Source organism: Pelobates fuscus, chromosome 7, assembly GCF_036172605.1.
Source record: "Pelobates fuscus isolate aPelFus1 chromosome 7, aPelFus1.pri, whole genome shotgun sequence".
NCBI classification, from domain to species: domain Eukaryota; kingdom Metazoa; phylum Chordata; class Amphibia; order Anura; family Pelobatidae; genus Pelobates; species Pelobates fuscus.
The window spans coordinates 129,415,978-129,436,594 of NC_086323.1; the positions used below are offsets into that span (position 1 = coordinate 129,415,978).

At 41.6% G+C, this 20,617-nt stretch overlaps 1 protein-coding gene across 2 annotated transcripts; it reads right to left on the reverse strand.

Moving 5' to 3' along the window:
- Window positions 1-2,287: 2,287 nt before the first annotated feature.
- On the reverse strand, window positions 2,288-16,922 carry LOC134568816 (osteocalcin-like). Of its 2 annotated transcripts, XM_063427490.1 has the most exons (4): window positions 16,757-16,922; window positions 11,748-11,801; window positions 4,761-4,833; window positions 2,288-2,533 (listed from the first exon to the last, which is right to left on the reverse strand). In XM_063427490.1, exons 1-4 carry the CDS (start codon window positions 16,827-16,829, stop codon window positions 2,404-2,406), a joined length of 330 nt encoding a protein of 109 aa, XP_063283560.1. In that variant the 5' UTR covers window positions 16,830-16,922; the 3' UTR covers window positions 2,288-2,403. The 2 variants fall into 2 exon arrangements, with proteins under 2 accessions (XP_063283560.1, XP_063283561.1); XM_063427491.1 differs by lacking the exon at window positions 11,748-11,801.
- Window positions 16,923-20,617: the final 3,695 nt, after the last annotated feature.

Sequence of the window (20,617 nt, forward strand, 5' to 3'; positions counted from 1 at the left end):
GGAGAGGGATATCCCGGCAAACAGCCCACAACACAGGAGCACGGCACCACCCTTGGCTTACCTGCACTGCCGATCCAGCACTGCTTATCATGGCGGATGCCACGTGCCAGCGAGATCGCAGATCCCCACTGCCACCACTCTCTGAACGGCTGGACCGCCTGCTTGCTAACTTTTGGGCCAAGCTATCGGTCCACAGGAGCACTCCAGCAGAGGTGCAATCACCAACAACCCCACAGGTCATCAAGCCACAGCCCGCGGCTCCACGACGGGGCCAAGTTGCAGCATGGAAGGCTGGGAGGAGGAGGCGGGAGACACGACTCAGGTCTCAGCGGGTCAGCAACAGACCAGCGGTGAGTCACCTAACCAAAAAACAACCAACCCCAGGTCTACCCACACAAAGCCCCCCTCCACTCAAGGTAACCACTACTTCTCCTGCGCGAAGACATCTCAGCGGAGGCCCTCAGACTTCCAGACACGACTCTACCCAGTACCACTACCTAAATGTGCTGTGGCTCGATGGGGGACATCCCCACACTCACCAATCTTCCCCGGCAGAGGATCCCAGCGACCACAACCTTCACAATCCCCACCGGGGACAACAAGCCCACGACATGCTGGTCACAAGACAGGGGACTTATGATACTGAACTCTCCGACTACATCCCAGCTGGGAATTGGAAGGGCACTAACTGGGGAGACCCCCACCGTCTGCTACTCCGGGCACCAGCTCTACTGATGATGGGGATCGGTTAGACCACACAGCTAGAACTTCGTGTCCCTTACAATGGACGCTGCGCACAAGGCCAAACACAATGTGTGCACTCAATTTATGCCTGCACCTGAGTTAGTTCCTATTTTTTATATATCAGTTAGTGCTAGTTTAGCCCAAAAATGCAGAAGTTTTTAAGCAAATTTCATTGTACCTCTCACTGTCTCTCCCAACTAACCTATTTTAACTATGATTTTCGTTTTTGCTTTCATTTTCATCTTCCAAGCCTGCTATCAGGCAGCAAAGCGCAGAGTCAGTATAAGTATCCTGACAGATGTATAGCTGATCTAATTTACTAGCTTGCTAACTTATGCATGCAGCCGGTGAGGCAACTCTGGCACTATGCTTTCTATGCTGTTAAAAAATGTGTGAACCACAACTGGAATACCCATCGTTGCTTGCTCGGTTGAGGCTCAAGGCTACATTACATTATATTATTTTAATTTCTCGCTGGCATTACTAACACTTATATCGTATTACTCAAACACGCAACTAAACGCTACAACATGTTTATCACATGTATATTAGCTACTAGCACTACCATTTATTAACTACATTCATGGCATAGCTCATAGATTTATTATTGCGCTGACCTCACTGAAATTTATGCTCAAAATATGTTTAAATCTTAATGTTTCAGCTCGGTTACGACAAAATGTTCTGTAGTTCTAGATGTTAGTATAACTGGTTATGCAAAATGTGCCTTATGTACACCAGTGACCCGATGGTCCATCAACCATAATAATTTCTCCCCCCCACCTGACTTAATTTTATAATGGCCCCCACGACGCATACCGCCATAGCCAGGTGTAATACTAAATAGCACAATGCACATTAATTGTACCACTGTATAAACTATGCCACAACCACACAAGGGCTTACTCTATGTCTTACTTAACATCAGCTTACCTAGGTATTTACTATGGATGACAGTTTACTATAGCTAATCTGAGCATTTACTTCCAGCTACTGGTTTAATCCTCTACCACTCAAAAAAACCCACAAAATGTGCAATGTATTACAAGCCATACCAATGTTAACAAATGTCTATTGTTCTGATGGCACCAGCTGTTATGGCTGTGCGAATCTGTCTGTTACCTCACGCACGACCTAAATAAAGAATAAAAAAAAAAAAGAAATGCATAAACTGTGGTAAGAGGATTTTTTACATTAACTTTAGGAATTACATTTGATCATCAGATCTTAGATGCCCTAAAGTGGTTGTTGTACATGTATCTTTGGTTTTATGTTACTAATTAGTGCATAATATCTAATTGAAACAGAGGTTTATTACATGGCTGTAAGTGGGCAGAACCCACCAAGTCAGGGGCACAATCAAATTTGAGCATTACAGTCCCACTGTCTTTACATTTTGCCAGCTTGAACATTAATATAGTGATATAAAACTTGACTCCATTAGATTCTCAATGTACGCATGTGATATACCATACAAGCTGTTGTGGTATACTAAATAAATTATTTTTAAACATTTCAATGCTGCTGTTTGGTGTATATAAAATGCTTGTAGATATATTGTGATTGTTTCATATGAAGCACGGTAATATGTAGAAGATTGGGATAGGGGGTAGTGTCAGAGCATTCACACTGTCAATCCATTCTTTTGAAATGCTTCTCTCAGACAGGGCCAAAATATTGCTGATAGGCCTGATAGAAGCCAACCAATTCGGACATATGGTCACAAGGCCAATAATTTTCACATTGCTCCATCTTCAACTCTAGTGGACTTTTCACTCTTGGATACCACCTGCCATAAAACAAAATAAAAATAACTAATCAGAATCACAATCCATTTGCTGATAGATCAAGGCAAAAAGTAATTGTGCCTGAGCCCATATTCCTTTTCAAGGAACACTGTAGGCACTATAACCATTTTAGTTCATTGAATTATTTATAGTCCCTGAACTCTCCTGCTGCTGTCTTCTCATTCAGTGTTAAAACATTTTCATGCAGTTTAACAGAGAATGAAGATCCCTGGCGTTCCCCTAATGTAAGTAGCTAACATTTTGGGTAATGGTTTGACTTCTTACTTGTGGTCTACTGGGCACTGTTCACTTCTTCTATGGAGAATCAGTCAGTTGTACTAAGATGAAATTCAGACTTCAGTGAATAACCCTAAAGTAAATAACCCTTAAAGCTATGCTGGTGAAGTGAACTATAAGTATCACAGAATTAAAGAAAGCCCCCCTCGCCCGCCTCTCCTTAATGCCCTACCTTTCTCCCCCCTGAGCAATACACTTGAGATAGATGTGTGGAGTAAACTAGTGTGGAGTTGACTGAGTGTATGTGTGGAGTTTGCGGAGTATGATTGAATGTGGATCTGTCATGGTCCGGCAGGTTTCTGCACATGACTGCTTCACACCACACATAAATAAGGGCACAGACAGTGTGGGGGGCTTGACATGCGCATAGTCATCTTTGTGACATTTGTCAATTAACGTTATACCCTACATCCCTCCCCAAAAAAGGGACACCGACACCAAAGTTAAAGTGGAATTAAATATCACAGCTTTAATAATAATAATATATATATATGAAATATTTAAATCACACAAAATGGGTCATTGCCAAACTAACACAATATTTATATCATGTAAACATAGTTATCCCAAAAGTTACCACTACTATACCCCTTGGCAATGACACATAACATAATAACATAAATAACCATATAACAATATATAAATAGCATAACATAAAGCAGAGCCACAACAGGCATCATATTCAAATGATTGTGACATTATAGGGGTATACCGAGATACCCCTACACCCCAGGTTGAAAAGCCACCAATGGGCCTCAACCAACCAAATAACAAATTCAACCATGTGAATATTGTAACCGTGCTTCAAACATACCAGCTACCAATCCTACCTACCCCCGATTTATTATCCAGCCCCCGCCGCCGTGACCAAACGGGGAAAAAAAACACCTCAACCCAAAACACTGCAGGGAGGGTGGGTGGGGCAACAACTGGTAAGTATGGATAATTAAAATAGCCCCTAAGCTAAAATGTCTGCTCCTCTTATATGACTCCAGTGAAAGCCCTCCACGACTAGCTTAATCCTTAAGCAACCACCCCTCTCTATGCCTGTCTCCTAGCTCTGTCAAGGCCCACTCCCTTAGCTTTGCTGGCCCATGGGCTACATGCTTAGGACAACTGGGAGGGCTGGAAGCTGGAACAGGAGACTGAACCAGGTAGCAGCCAATTGGCAGTGGTCCAACACCTGTGAGACTATAAATATAAAACAAAAATTGAAAAAAATGTATTCCAGCCCTTTAATGATTGTGTCACAAAGTATATGTGTGTATGTGTATATATATATAAATAAAATGAGCGACAGTGATGCCACACTGGAGGGTGTTACAGTGCAGCAGATGCAAGATGACAGAACTAAAGCAACAGGTTGCCAAATGCAATGGGCAATCTGCTTCCTCGCGGTTTCCCTGCACTTCATTGGCCATACCCTGGAAAGAGTGACCCAGCAGGAAAACAACTGGATACCCATTAGGTCCGTCTGGGACACTTGCGAACTTTGCGACTATGGATGTTCTGCCCTAGTAGTTGTTATGGTGCATATAATCTGTTGGCTCTGCTCGACATGTTTTTTTAAAACTGTTTTGGATTGGTTTGCAAAAACTTTGGTTTCTGAATGGGACCCAGATTTCTCCCCCTCATCAGCTACATCGTCCATGTAGAATTTAGACTTATGCATTATCAGAATTTTTCTGGAAGTATAAGTTTACATGATCAGTGCAGCTTTGGTTGGCTTCTAGGTGCTAAGAACCATTCTTCCTAAACAGTTTGAAAAAAATTGTGGGTTACCACCTATAGACATTTTTTATTGTAAGCTTAACAAGATTGGGTATGGTGCATAGACTATCCTTTTAACTGAATAAACTTTGACATCTGCACAATTCATGGCAGGTCAACATTAGTACTAAACAGTAGTAATAGCGTATTTGATTATATGACCTTTCATAGTAATCATAGGATCGTTTCTGTCTTCTTATCACAGCATGGGCAACTCTTCGTGGTATCTTGATATCTATCGTGGGGATGAATAAATAAACAAATTACATCAAGTGTAAAGGCTTTGTATTTTATTTACCATCACTGGGAATACTGACAGGAAAATTGCAAATACTAATACAAAATAGTTCAACTAGTAACATTCTTTGTCTTTTTTTTCAAGCTTGTCTATAGTGGCCCAAATTATGCAAGTCCCTTTTCAAATCTTCACAGTTCTTAGGATCATGAAGAAGTGATGATGGCTTGCACTCTGAATGACTTTAAGGGTTAATCCAACCCTTTGTTTTTAACATGTGGTTTTTCTATGTATAATACTCTATTGGACATTATTCTTTAGGTCCCTGTTAACTTAAAGCAGCACTACCATGGCCAAATTCATTTTTGTAATATGTAAAAATAGAAGAGGCAGAGAGCTGTTCTGCCCGCCACTTCCTAACCCCCATGCCTCCCCTCACTCTATGGGGATCAATAATTAAAACCTCCATTCTGCCCCTACTCGCTATGACGCAACTAAGGGCATGTCTACTTAACAGTGAGCAGCCACTGGTGGGGTATCTCTTAAAATAATTAACAGAGGGGACACAGTGTCCTAAGGCACATGGAGGGGACCAACTGTCCCCCTTAACCACCACCCATTGGCTAAAGGTGGGGGCTAATTGCTAACATAATCCCCAATTGACTAGGGATCCCCAAGTCACTGGTGGACTGACTAGGGGTCCCCAAGCCCCTCACCATCCCTTAATAAAATTTAAACCTACCTACCCTCCTTACCATAACAATAGTGAAGGAGGAGCAATAAACGAAATACCTGAAAATGTAAAAATAATATGCATACCATTAGATGTCTTCTTTTTTTCTAAAATCTTCTTTTTATAGCCCCCAAAAAGGCCAAATAAAACTTCATAAAGCCTGTCGTATTAATAAAATAAAATTTAAAAATTTAAAAATTTCACCCACCAAGGGCTCCACGGAGACTTTTCAAGCCTTCCCACACCATACAATTTGAATCAGAGTGCTTTGATTGGTTGGCTTAATATATTTATCCCAAGTCACTTGGCACTCACCCTTAATGAAAAATATGAATGAATACTACCTAGTTGTCAAAAACCTGTGTTGAATATATAAAGGCTAATGAAGGGTTGTACTCAGACGTCTTCCAAAAAACAAGAAAGTGTTTACTAAATCAACAAAAAATATTACATAAGTGTCTGATCAACATTTCGTCCCATTCGGACTTTTTGTCAGGGTACCTGAAGTCTCTACCTCCGAGAGAGGTAGAGACTTAGACGTCCATCCGTCCGGACGGGCTGTTTCCTCTGTTCCTCGCGGTCCATCCGGTCACGTAAACGCCGGCCGCGAGGGACTCACTTCCTTTTCTAGCATGACGTCCGGAAACCGACGTCATGACGCCAACCCGGAACGACCTGTCACTCAATCCTTCAGAGACTAATCAGGACTCGTCGGAGGCGTGTCTACCCTTCCGAGCCAGGGTATTTAAACTTGCTTCTCCCATTTGCTCATTGCCCTGTCGTGGTTCTAGTCTGCCTAGTCACACAGTGCTCTTGTATTTCTGTTATCCCTTTGGTTCTGACCCGGCTTGTTTGACTTACTCTGTTTATCTCTGTTACCCTTGACCCGGCTTGTTCCTCGCTTACCTGTCTTCTCGTTCCCTCGACCTCGGCTTGTCTTTGACTATTCTCTATATTCTCCGTACGTTAGTCCGGCCATTCTAAGGTCCGGTATACGTATCCTGTACCTGTTTGTACTCTGTGTGTTGGATCCCTGTCCCGATCCTGACATTACGACAGGGCCAATGGATCCTGCAAGTACAAACAGTCAGCTTGGTCCTTCTGATCCTAGGTTCGAAGCCATGGAGCACAGAATGGATCAGATGGCGCTAGCACTACAGGCGTTATTGTCTCGTGCTAATAACCCGCCAGAGGAGACGCGTACTACTTCTATTTCTCCTGTGAGCTCAGGCCTAGAGGTAGCCACTGTAGGTGCCTCTTCCCGTATTACACCACCAGTACGTTATGGTGGCTCACCTGAGAAGTGTCGTGGTTTCCTTAACCAGATCAGTATCCACTTTGAATTACAACCTCGCTCCTATCCTACAGATAGGGCGAAGGTTGGATTTATTATCACCTTACTCATTGAGAAAGCTCTGAGATGGGCCAACCCATTATGGGAGAATGATAACCCTTTGGTATATAATTATAATGCCTTTGTAGCTGCCTTTAGAAGAACTTTTGACCCTCCTGGTAGAAAGGTCAATGCAGCCAGATTACTGTTGCGCCTGAGACAAGAGAACCGAACTCTTGTGGATTATGCACTAGAGTTCAGGTCTTTGGCGGCAGAAGTTAAGTGGAACGAGCAGGCATATATAGATGTATTTTTGAGTGGGCTATCAGATGTAATCCTCGACGAGGTTGCTACTAGAGAGCTTCCTGAAAATTTGGAGGATTTAATTTCATTCATTTCTCGTATTGATGAGCGTTTAAGAGAGAGACAGAACACTCGAGAGAGGAACCTTAGACCTTCATTTAATTTAGCTCTCGCATTTCAAAGTCCTGATTCCACTACCTCACTATGTCCTGAACCTATGCAGATAGGCAATACTCGCCTCTCAGAGGAGGAGAGGCAGTACAGGAGAAGGGAGGGATTATGCATGTATTGTGGAGTCAGAGGTCACCTACGCCTGAATTGTCCTAATCGTTCGGGAAACGCTCGCACCTAAGTTTCTCTAGAGGACAGGCCTTGGAAGATCACAGGCTTCTGCTACCAGTTTCTTTAACTTGGGAAAGGGGAGTACTAAGGACCATGGCTTTGATAGATTCCGGTGCTGCTGAGAATTTTATCGATCAAGCCTTTGCTACTAAACACACTATCCCATCCCAGTTAAGGGATACACCCTTGGCCGTTGAGGCCATAGATGGTAGACCTTTACTTGAGCCTGTTATCTCTCGTGAGACCATCCCAGTTAGCTTAACTGTTGGTATCTTACACGAGGAAAACTTATCGCTTATGCTTATTTCACCCCTTCTGTTCTCATAGTCCTGGGTTACCCATGGTTAAAAAGACATAACCCTATTATTGATTGGGAGTTAGGGGAGATACTCTCATGGGTCCAGGGTTGCCAGGAGAATTGTTTACGGAGGGTTTCCCCATTGGGTGTAATTAACACACCAGGTAGTTCTACCCAGTCTACAGAGATACAGATACCGCCCCTGTACCTAGACTTAAAAGCAGTATTCGACAAAAAGAATGCTGACACTCTACCTCCACACAGGACCTTTGATTGTAAAATTAACTTACTACCTGGTACCATGCCTCTGAGGGGCAATGTATACCCCCTATCCACTAAGGAGAATTCAGTTCTAGAGGAGTATATTCGGGAGAATCTAGACAAGGGATTCATTAGGAGATCTTCTTCTCCTGCCGGGGCTGGTTTTTTTTTTGTTAAAAAGAAGGATGGTTCACTAAGACCTTGCATTGATTACCGAGGTTTGAATAAGATAACCATCAGAAATGCCTATCCGATTCCCTTGATTACCGAGCTGTTTGATCGTCTGAAAGGCTCTAAAATTTTCACCAAGTTGGACCTCAGAGGGGCATATAACTTGGTGAGAATCCAGCAAGGACACGAGTGGATGACAGCGTTCAATACCCGTTATGGGCATTATGAATACACGGTCATGCCTTTTGGTCTTTGTAACGCACCTGCAGTATTTCAGGATTTGATTAATGAGGTTCTTAGGGAATTTCAACATGATTGTGTTATTGTATACCTGGATGACATACTGATACACTCTAGAGAGGTTGAGACCCACCACAGACAGGTCAGAAAGGTATTACACAAACTCCTGCAACATGGCTTATACTGTAAATTGGAGAAATGTAGCTTTGACCAGTCTCAGATAGACTTTCTTGGATACGTGATTTCTGGGGAAGGCTTTAAGATGGACCCTGACAAACTCCAGTCCATTTTAGAGTGGCCTTTGCCTAAGGGACTCAAGGCTATTCAGAGGTTTATTGGTTTCTCCAATTATTATAGGCGCTTCATTAAGGGATACTCTTCTATTATTGCACCTATTACCAATATGACCAGACAGGGGGTTGACACTAAGACTTGGTCTAATGAAGCTCTCGCTGCTTTCAAGACTCTCAAGGATCTTTTTGCTTCTGCTCCAATTCTAGTCCATCCTGATACGACTCTGCCGTTCCTACTCGAGGTCGATGCCTCTGAGACAGGCGTAGGGGCTGTTCTGTCGCAAAGGTTAGGGTTTTTTTTCTAAGAAACTGTCTGGTCCTGAAAGTAGATATGACATTGGCGACAGGGAACTCTTAGCGGTCATTATGGCCTTAAAGGAGTGGAGACATTTATTGGAGGGGACCTTACATCCTGTTACTATTTTAAAGGATCACAAGAACTTGTCTTATATTGGGGAAGCTAAGCGACTGTCCGCCAGACAAGCTCGTTGGTCCTTATTCCTGACCCACTTCAATTATGTGCTTACTTATAGACCTGGTTCTAAGAACTCCAAAGCCGATGCTTTGTCTCGCCAATATGAACCTTCTACTATATCTGAACCGGTTCTTTCCTCTATAGTTCCGAAATGCAATATTATCGTCAACACGAATCTCAGGATTCACTCTCCGTTACTTGCCGAGATCATTAAACTGCAACGTCTAGCTCCTAAACAGACTCCTGAAGGTCGACGTTTCGTTCCTCCTGTTCTACAACTGTAACTGTTGCAATGTTTCCACAACAGCAAGGTGGCTGGACATCCTGGTATTCGCAAGACATGTGCTTTGATCTCTAAGGACTTCTGGTGGCCTGATTTACGGAAGGATATTAAAGATTTCATCGGTGCATGTGAGGTTTGTACTAAGACCAAGCAACCTCATACCCTTCCCTGTGGATTTCTGCACCCCTTAGAGGTTCCAGAGAAGCCATGGTCCTGTTTGGCTATGGACTTTATTGTCGATTTACCTATCTCTAAAAAACAGACTGTTATCCTCACCGTGGTTGACAGATTCACCAAGATGGCTCACTTCGTTCCTCTGCCTAAACTCCCGTCTTCTCCCGAATTGGCGGAGATATTCGCAAGGGAGATTTTTCGATTACATGGGATACCCTCCCAAATTGTATCTGACAGAGGTTCCCAATTTGTTTCCCGTTTTTGGAGGTCCTTCTGCTCTCAACTGGGTATCAAATTGAATTTCTCTTCTGCCTATCATCCTCAGTCTAACGGAGCTGCTGAACGCACCAACCAAAAGATTGAACAATATTTACGTTGTTTTGTTTCCGAACACCAGGACGATTGGGTTGGTTTGATTCCTTGGGCGGAGTTTGCACACAACAATCTCGTTTGTGATTCTACTCGTTCAAGCCCCTTCTTCATGAATTATGGCTTTCATCCATCTATTCTCCCTTCGGCTTCTTCTTCCCAGGGGGTGCCGTCGGTTGATGTTCATGTTGCCAATTTGAGGAAGTTGTGGGATCAGACTCGACAGATTCTTCTGCACAATTCTATGCTGGTTAAGAAACACGCTGATAAACGTAGAAGGGCGGCTCCGGTGTTTGTTCCAGGTGATAGAGTATGGTTGAGTACAAGAAACATCCGTTTAAAAGTGCCTTCCATGAAGTTCGCTCCTCGTTATATTGGACCTTACAGGGTGCTAACTCGCATTAACCCAGTTGCGTATCGTCTAGCTCTTCCAACTGCCTTACGCATCCCTAACTCATTTCATGTTTCATTGTTGAAACCACTAGTCTGTAACAGATTTTCCTCCACATCATCCTCTCCTCGCTCTGTTCAGGTGGAGGGTCAGGAGGAGTATGAGGTTAACTCTATTATCAATTCTCGAATCTCCCGGGGGAGAGTACAATATCTGGTCGATTGGAAGCGATATGGTCCTGAGGAGAGGAGTTGGGTACCTCAGGAGGATGTTCATGCTCCTCGTCTCTGCAGGGCGTTTCACTCCCGCTTCCCATCTCGTCCCGGTTCCTTCCGCCCGGTGGGCGTATCTGAGAGGGGGGGTACTGTCAGGGTACCTGAAGTCTCTACCTCCGAGAGAGGTAGAGACTTAGACGTCCATCCGTCCGGACGGGCTGTTTCCTCTGTTCCTCGCGGTCCATCCGGTCACGTAAACGCCGGCCGCGAGGGACTCACTTCCTTTTCTAGCATGACGTCCGGAAACCGACGTCATGACGCCAACCCGGAATGACCTGTCACTCAATCCTTCAGAGACTAATCAGGACTCGTCGGAGGCGTGTCTACCCTTCCGAGCCAGGGTATTTAAACTTGCTTCTCCCATTTGCTCATTGCCCTGTCGTGGTTCTAGTCTGCCTAGTCACACAGTGCTCTTGTATTTCTGTTATCCCTTTGGTTCTGACCCGGCTTGTTTGACTTACTCTGTTTATCTCTGTTACCCTTGACCCGGCTTGTTCCTCGCTTACCTGTCTTCTCGTTCCCTCGACCTCGGCTTGTCTTTGACTATTCTCTATATTCTCCGTACGTTAGTCCGCCCATTCTAAGGTCCGGTATACGTATCCTGTACCTGTTTGTACTCTGCGTGTTGGATCCCTGTCCCGATCCTGACACTTTTCTCAAGATCACAGTGTAATACAATACACCACTATTATATATGTAATAATTATATTGGTATGTTTTTTTACACTTTTTACCTATATACCTATATTTTTACCTTTCTAATACATATTTATAATAGTGGTTTATTGTATTACACTGTGATCTTGAGACTTGAGTAATTTTGTTTGATTATTTATTAAACACTTTGTTGTTTTTTGAAAGACCTCTGAGTGCAACTGCAACCCATCATTAGTCTTTATATATAAAGGCATATATATATATATATATATATATATATATATGTGTGTGTGTGTGTGTGTGTGAGCACACTAACCTTTGTGAATTTGAATTTGATCCTTCTGGGAATCCTGAACCCAAGTTTTGACATCTGTAAATGAAACAAATACAGCATGTGAAGTCCATTGTACAGGTATCCATGAACAGATTGTGGGACCATTCCTGCAAGTCACCAACTATTGCTTTTTTCTGTTTTACATGTCATATGCTATTATGTAGCTACTATTTCAATTTTGACAGATCAGTGGTGCTAGTATGCTTTTTAAATTAAAGCAGCACCTTCACTGTCTGGGAACTTTGCGGAATTCGCAAAGACCCCTTGACGTTGACATCGCCGCTGGGGGTGCATTGACTGGGGGAGCAGGTAAAGATGAGATTTAGTTATCTGAACCTGTCCCTCACAGGCACCACCATCTTTCTCCACTGTGTCCTCTTCAGCTCCTGACACTTTGTCTGAGTATATCTCTTGACCAGGTTGGAATTTCAGTGAACTTTCACCATAGTCAAAATGAGTATTTCATAAAGATTCTATCTAAATGAAATACATTTTTTTCAGAGAGGATGACAGTGCCACTTTAACGGTTGTTCCTGTTGGGACATGAGGAACCCCCATGTTGAACCCCAGCTTTAAATCCTTGTAAAATCCCTGACTTGGAAAGCTGCTGCAGCTCAGTTGTTTGTGGATACCACCCGCCAAACAGTGTAACCTGGATGTATAGTATAAAGAAAAAAATAAGCAGATAAATTACTCAAATACTGTATTTTTTTCAGTAAAATTGTGGCACTGTGATTAATAACCAATGGAATGCTCACATATTTTAGAATTACGTATCCATCCATCCAGACGGGACCATACAAAATCACACCTCTTATGGAAGCTTGACTTCCTTGGATTTTGGCACTATGACTTAGACCATGCCTGCTGTGGACAAGAAGATGGTGGTATTGGCACTCGTTATCCCACACATATATATTAAGTGCCAAATTGGATCTGCTTGTCATTAGGAAGGCTAAAAGAAGAATAAATCGCCTGCCTGGCACCTGGATCTATATGTCCTGGGCATCTGGCAAGGACTTCCATATCCCTAAATTATGCAGTTCTTGTTTTTGTTTGTTGCTTTCTATGTATGTATGGAATCTTTTTATTCCTCTTATACACCATCTTTAGATTTCTTTTTGTGAGTTGCTTCAGTCTTCTCACAGATGTAAGACACACAAAGAGAGGTGATTAGTGCTTGTTCCTTAACTGTTTACAATATATTTATTCTTGCTAATTGAGCTGCGTTTTATATACATCTTTCTTCAATCAAGTAGGGATGTTCTGGCAGTGAGAGATGCTGGGGATGTAAAGTAGCCATCTTAACTGCAAACTGAATGCGGCAACAGAAATAGACATCCCAAGCTGGCTGATTTGGGTGAGTTGGCTACTATACAGAACAGCAGCAGGTGGAAGATGAATTCAGACTTCTAAATGTTACCCATCATAGGAACAAGGGACAGAGCAGAGGCGATAAGATAACAATGGTTTAATTGATCTAATTAACTAACGCTTTATCAATTTTAGTATCGGATGTTGTGTATTCTTATTGCACCACAATAGACTGAGGTTGGTGGGAGTTGAGATCTACAGCATATGTAAACCTATGGTAATCAGCACTAGTGGAATGCAACTCTACTCAAGATCAGTTAGTGGTTGACTGAACTTGAATATACAATCCACAAAATCTCTAATGGAAATAATTGCTTCTAGTGATCTGTCGCAAATGAGCATGAATCACGTAAGGGTTCCCAGATCACTATCCTTACGAAAAGCTCATAAAATGCCAATATAGCCATGAAATATGGGATTTTAAAAGGATCACAAAAACTCATTAAAATATTACTGTTGCATAACATTTCACATCAATAACCCTGACTATTTGCTATTGTGTAGTAGTTTTTCTATGGGTTTTGTTGCATTCAAATTCACATTGATCAGATGGGGGTCTGGCATTTCCAGATTTCTTTCTCTACTATGTCGCATGCCATCTCCTTCGAATTGTAGAATGGTCTAAAAGTAAAGTGAAAAAGCTATGGAAAACAGTGGAGGAGGCAGATATAGGCACACCAGTGGCCCTGATTCCATGGTTGCCTGAAGGGTCCTTATTTACCCATTCCACACAACAGGTCTGGCACAGGATAGCGGGAAAGAGTGGCCTTACCTACTACCCACCACCACTACTCCCATTAACACACAACACAACTTTTCCACCGGGCCTCGACCATAGCGCATTTAAAGACTTCTTCCCCGACACACTGCGCAGACTACGCCACATACACCCTGAGACAGGGATGAGAACCCTCTCCGACCTCTTAAGGGAAGCCCCCCCTGACCTTAATACGAATATTCAAAAACCACCAGCTGACAAAGTTAATCAAAACATGACCACATGGACAAGCACTGAAATGCACGCCCTCACTGTTTAAACAGACGTGCATTGATCCAGAGCCGCTCCCTCATGGCGTGCCCTTCTTATACTCCATGCTGCAAATGCTCATTCCACTCGAATCACCAACATTTATGGGGAATTGGGAGTAGTCCCTGAACCATAGGTTCGGATACGGGGAATGGGAGAAAATATGCTACCTGAAATTATGCTACAGGTGTTCCATCTATATTAAAACAGGAGACGGCCTACAAATTGCTCACTAACTGGTACTGCACTCCTGACATGTTGAACCCAGATCACCCCACACAATGCTGGAGGTGTGGCACTGAGGTTGGGACGGCTCTGCATATATGGTGGGAGTGCAATAAAATCCAGCCGTTTTGGAGGAAATCCACAGGATGTTGAGAGAATTCACAGACGAGCCACCCCCCTTTGAACCTGCCGCAATGCTTTTATATCACACAACGACACCGAGTACTGGATACAAAAAAAACATCCCAATAAGAATCCTTAACGTAGCCAAACAGACCATACCCCATTTCTGGAAAAGTCAAGAACCCCCACACTGGCTGTCTGGTTCACTCAGCTGGAGGACCTGAAGGCTATAGAGGACCTACACATGAAGTCAGAAGACAAGACACAAAAATACATGGACATTTGGGCACAATGGTTGCTGATCACAGCGAGAACCGGTTTTGCCAGCAAACTCAATCCCTAGTACAGCACCATACAGTAGGTCGTCCCTTACAAAGGAGCCAACGAGGTGGCTCGTTTCGCAGCATACCCCCCTCGTCCGCGTCCTCCCCCTGTTTTGTTACCTAAAATAACTGAGACCTGCGTGTCTGTCATTCCAGGGATTATAATGCGCATATGAGACCTGCGAGTCTCTCAAGTATTAAGTACAAGATAATGTGCTTATCTGCAGCAACATCACTCACAGAGATGGGGCTCTGCATATGCACCTCCCATCATATTGAAAAACTGTTATATGTGAAGACAGTACATTTTCTAAGGAGAGCAAAAAAACAAGTCGCAAGTGAGTGCTGAGGACGGACAACAGCTCAATTAGCCTGCCCTTCGGTGGATTCCCGCTCAGTTCTCAAGCTGGTTTTAGCTCATCTTGTGCCATTACAAAGAAAACCAGACCATGCATCTTAGACTGATTCCACCCAAAAGGGCAGAACAGATCCAAAATACAGGCCAGCTCTCTCTGCACGAGAGATACAGCAACCCCAGACGATCGTTTCAGCCTTGTTGGGCATCATCAGTGAGGCATAGCTGATATCTCTCTAGGCACCGTGAGCAAGGGGTCTACGTCTGGATTAACCTTTAAGCTTAAGGAGAGCAAAAAAACAAGTCGCAAGTGAGTGCTGAGGTTGGACAACAGCTCAATTAGCCTGCCCTTCGGTGGATCCCCGCTCAGTTCTCAAGCTGGTTTTAGCTCATCTTGTGCCATTACAAAGAAAACCAGACCATGCATCTTAGACTGATTCCACCCAAATGGGCAGAACAGATCCAAAATACAGGCCAGCTCTCTCTGCACGAGAGATACAGCAACCCCAGACGATCGTTTCAGCCTTGTTGGGCATCATCAGTGAGGCATAGCTGATATCTCTCTAGGCACCGTGAGCAGTACATTTTCTACTCAACAATGCTGTATTCTATTTTACTGCCACATGGTGGTGCTATTTACATGTACTATGCATATAGCTTGAAGCAGCTCTGTTACTTTTTAGCGTTTCATAAAGATAGAATCAAACTGGTTCCTGTGTAGTTCCCATCTCTGTTTTTGTACTTCAAAAAGATTCTGGTTTCCTTTTGGAATCTCGTGATTACAGAGTCCATGATAGCCAAGTAAAATTCTGACAACAGAAATGGCAGTGTTTATTACTATTTCTTTGGATTACATCCCCTGTTACTATTTTTTTTTGTATTTTTTTATTTTCTTTTTGTTCTTTCGGGAGCTGTTTATTTTCGTATATGACACAAGTAATTGTTTGCAATATGTGACATAAGTATTGAAGAGTCATTGGCTAGAAATGCAACTGACCACAGGCATTCTCTCACCCCATCTTAAAATATGATTTCAAACTGTTATCTAGAAATAAAAGTCACATATCTCTGCCAGAAATGCAACCAGCCCAATCAAGATACATTTGAAAGTCTCTAGCTGTTACTCATGTCAAGTGAGTCATTTTATACTATTTATAGAGCAAATAACAGGCCATTATATTCTTAACACAACTGCGTCAAACTAAGTGGTCTGCTCACTAAACAATGAATTGAATTGCAAAAGGAATTTGCTAAAATTAGGCAAACTTAACTAAGCCAGAAAATTCCTCCTTTGCAATCTTAATTCCAGTATGGTTATTTTGGTTTTAAATTTGCACATTGGTTTTAGTTAGTGTTTTAGTTACACACTGTTAGTGAATAATCCTGCTCGAAACTTCTGGTTGTCTAAAAATATTGGGAGTTGAAAAACACATAAGCTTCCAGTTGTTTGTTATAACAAATTATTGAGAAAATGTCTGCAGTGCATCACCTATCATATGTCATGTTTATTACGCAGAGATTTGGTAACATTTAATTGAGAAATCACTGAATTTGAATGACTTACCATCTTTATCAAAGCAGTAAGCAGATAATGTCAGCAACAGTAGAATCAAAACCTTCATTCTTTTATTTTCCATTTTTTTCTCAACTTGTTATTTAAGATCCTCGATTTTTCCTCCTCAGTTCTGAGACTCCTTTTCTCGTTTTTATAGCCCCTATTATCGTCTAGATTGAAGTCTGCCGTCTTATAAGATGCTTTATTACATAACATTGCTTCTGTTTTCTGCATTTACACTGCCAACATTCTTTTGAGGTCAGTTCATCTTTGGACGGGATATTGAAAGTTCCCGTGCCTTTGATAGGTTATAAGATATTTATTGGTTTTTTAACAATTGGAATTTTGATGTCTGTTTTCCAGAAGGACCATGAGCAAGCACTTTGCATTTCCTTGAAATATAATGTATTGAAAAGTGTACACTCAGTGATTACTATTATTACAAATATGCTTTAAGCACCCCAGACATGGACATGGTATAAGAATTATAAATCAAATAGCTTTTGGGTGTTGCGAAATGAATAGGAAAGATGACCGGTAAATAAGTTGGTGACATAGCATAATTGGATTTTTTTACCCACTGTAACACTTGTTCAAACCTTGGGGCAGCATGTTTTATTCCTAACAGAGTCAGTATAGCCACATCTGTGATGAGCTGTCGATTTGGTTTTATAGGAGAGTATACACTAAGTGTTTGAATCCACTTAGAAAAAAAGTCAATAGTTATTATTGGCCTTGTAGTATTGTCAGCATACTTAAGTCTTATTAGGTTACTAAGACACATTTGTCTGCTTGGTAAATATAGTATTACATAGAGGAAGACATCCACCCATAATCATTGACATTACAGATACACTTGCCTACAAAACATTGCTAATTTGTTTATGCACTGTGCCTGCTTTGACATTACACAGTAAAACAAGGACTTGGTCAAGAGTCCTCTTACCAGACAGGTATAGGCCCAACATTTGAAACTAGTCCAACTAATTAAGTTGTTTGGAAATTATGCTAAATCCGTGGGACTCTAATGATATAATAAATAATAATCCCTGATTGGGTGCCTGCTGTGGTCACAGATATCCATGCATTTGTCCCACATCTAGAAGTTTTGGAAGACATTGGTAAAGAATACATTAACATTATTATGCCAATAATGGATAAAAACAGTATCAGCGCTTAGTTAATATATCCCTATTTTTTGTATAGGGGTCAACAAGAGAAATATATTAAATAAAGAGTCCCAGTTGCAATCTTAATGGGGTGCTTTCAAATGTCCGCAGGGATTTGATAGTTGTAACAGTAATTGATGTAAAAAGCCTTTGTCTCTATATGTATCCAACCTTTAATAAAAAACGATACTTTCATAGCATAATACAGTTACAACTTTTTATTTCCCATACGATAATCCCCCCATAAGTAGAACTCTTACAATAAATAATGGTGAAACATATTTCTAAGGTTCACAATAAAAGCGTAGAAATGCAGAATATTAGTTGGTAGATGTAAGATTACCGCTCTGTGGATGTTAATTCCAGACCGGTCCTGTGCACTCGGATCGATCCTCACTGAGACGCCAACTAGCCGGTATTACTGCAGTCTCTCCAAATTCAAAAATCCCACCAGAACACGATCTACGCGTTTCGCTCATTCAAACGAGCTTTCTCAAGATACAGTGTTCTGGGGGATTGCAGTTACATATATATCTCTATCAATTAAAAAATTAAAAGGATAAAAAATATCATCTGGTGCATTTAAATTTAACCATGTATTCTCTGGTTCTTACTATATTTCCAGTCTCATAGCTATAAATGATTATTTCGTTTTGATTAGTATAGATATGCACGATTAATATAGATATACACGATTGAAACATAAATTGTACATCGTTTATTATTTTTATTTTACAAAAGATCGGAGCTTAATTGCCCTGCTAGATGTATAAGACCGGGCTGATGTAAAGAACTAGACATAATTAACTACTCATTATAATTCAAAAATTCATCTAGGATATACCAATTTATGACTGATGTCTCTAATTATGTTTGAACTGATGAAAAATTATAATAATATGAATCGCTTATGAGTTTCCCTAACTGTATTTAAGATTGGAACCTAACTGTCCAATTAATTATGGAGAATCAAGTTGATTCTAATTTGTTCAACGGAACTAACCACCCATCATGTGTATAAGCTGATATAAGTTTTATTACTCATGTTTTAATTACGAATATTGCAAATGAGACGAGGTGGGCACACTCGACTAAACGACAAGCTAGCCCCAAGATAAGGCTAAATAAGTAAATGCTGGGTGCTCACCCACATAAGGTTCTATCCCCTAAAGAACCCAAAATACATAACAATGTGAATAGAGTAAGGAGCACAACCATAAATCTTTATATATATGAAAAATCTTTATTAAATGGGTATATACTATAGGAATGTCTCTTTAAATTTTATCAACAAAGATACAAAGTCATACTATTGTAAACCATTTACCAGAAATAAATTCTGGACATATATAAACGCGCAGTGCGTGATATATAAATGAAAGAAGTATCATGCAAACAGACCACTGTAATGCTAGTATAATCAAAAACCCAACCATATAAAAAAATGCAAAAAAAACATACCTTGAGGAGGCACAAGATCAGGAGAGGCAAGAGACGCCGTAGCAAACCATCCCCCTCGGAGGTATCCGGAGAGGGAGAGGAGAACATGGAGACATTAGTGGTGAATATTTCTAGGAGGATTTTATCAGTAAGTGAGATCTCGGTACTGAATAAGGGCCTTGGTTTTGTCCCTTCATTTGAGGGTGACAAATTGAACTTAGATATAGAATTGTACTAATTTTTTTCGTTCCTCACGCTTAAAAGCTTTCTTTGCAGGGGATAATTCACCTATGGAGATTCAAATGGATGAAGTTGAAGCTGAAGTTGAAATTGGGGTTAATGCTGTGGACTTATCCAAATGTAAAAATAAAAGTAAGTTTACTCCACCTGCTACTAATTCCACAGTAGAAACCTTCATCAAATTATGTCAATTGGAGATTTCCAAAATTAATTGGTCCAGGAGAGGCTCGTCTAACTTGACGTCAAATGAATGGAGGGCGGTTGGAGCTCTTGGGAACGATGACTCCATCCTTGTCCGAGCTGCGGACAAGGGTGGGGCCATTGTGGTTATGGATACCGACAAATATAATACTGAGGCCATGACACAGTTATCCAACCAGATTCATTACAGCAGACTTGTGGGTGATCCAACGAAAGAGTTTCAGGAAAGGATTGGGGTCATCACTCTTGAGGCTTTGAACAAGGGTGTTATTAATAAAAAGATCTTTGAGTTTTTAAATACAGTTACACCTCGGGTACCCTTTTTGTATTTGCTCCCTAAGATTCACAAGGATCTTGTGAATCCTCTGGGTAGGCCGATTGTGTCCGGTTGTGGTTCGCTGCTACAGCCCTTGGCCCAATATGTTGATGCTTATCTCCAAGTGTTGGTGGTACAGATGAGATCCTATATTCGGGATACCAGTGACTTTCTTAGCAAATTGGATAGTGTGGGATCCTCTTGCAGAGACACACTTCTGTGCACGATGGATGTATGCAGTTTGTATACATCCATTCCACACAGGGGCGGCATGGATGCTACGGCACAGGCTTTGTATAGATTAGGATTGAATTCCCATTTGTATGGATTCATTTTGCAGCTACTTGATGTGGTATTGTCATGTAATTATTTCACTTTTGGAAATGATTTTTTTCTGCAGATACAGGGTACGGCGATGGGGGCCAATATGGCTCCATCATACGCCAACCTGTACATGGCCAAGTTTGAGAGAGACTTCGTTTATACACATTCTTTATTCAGATT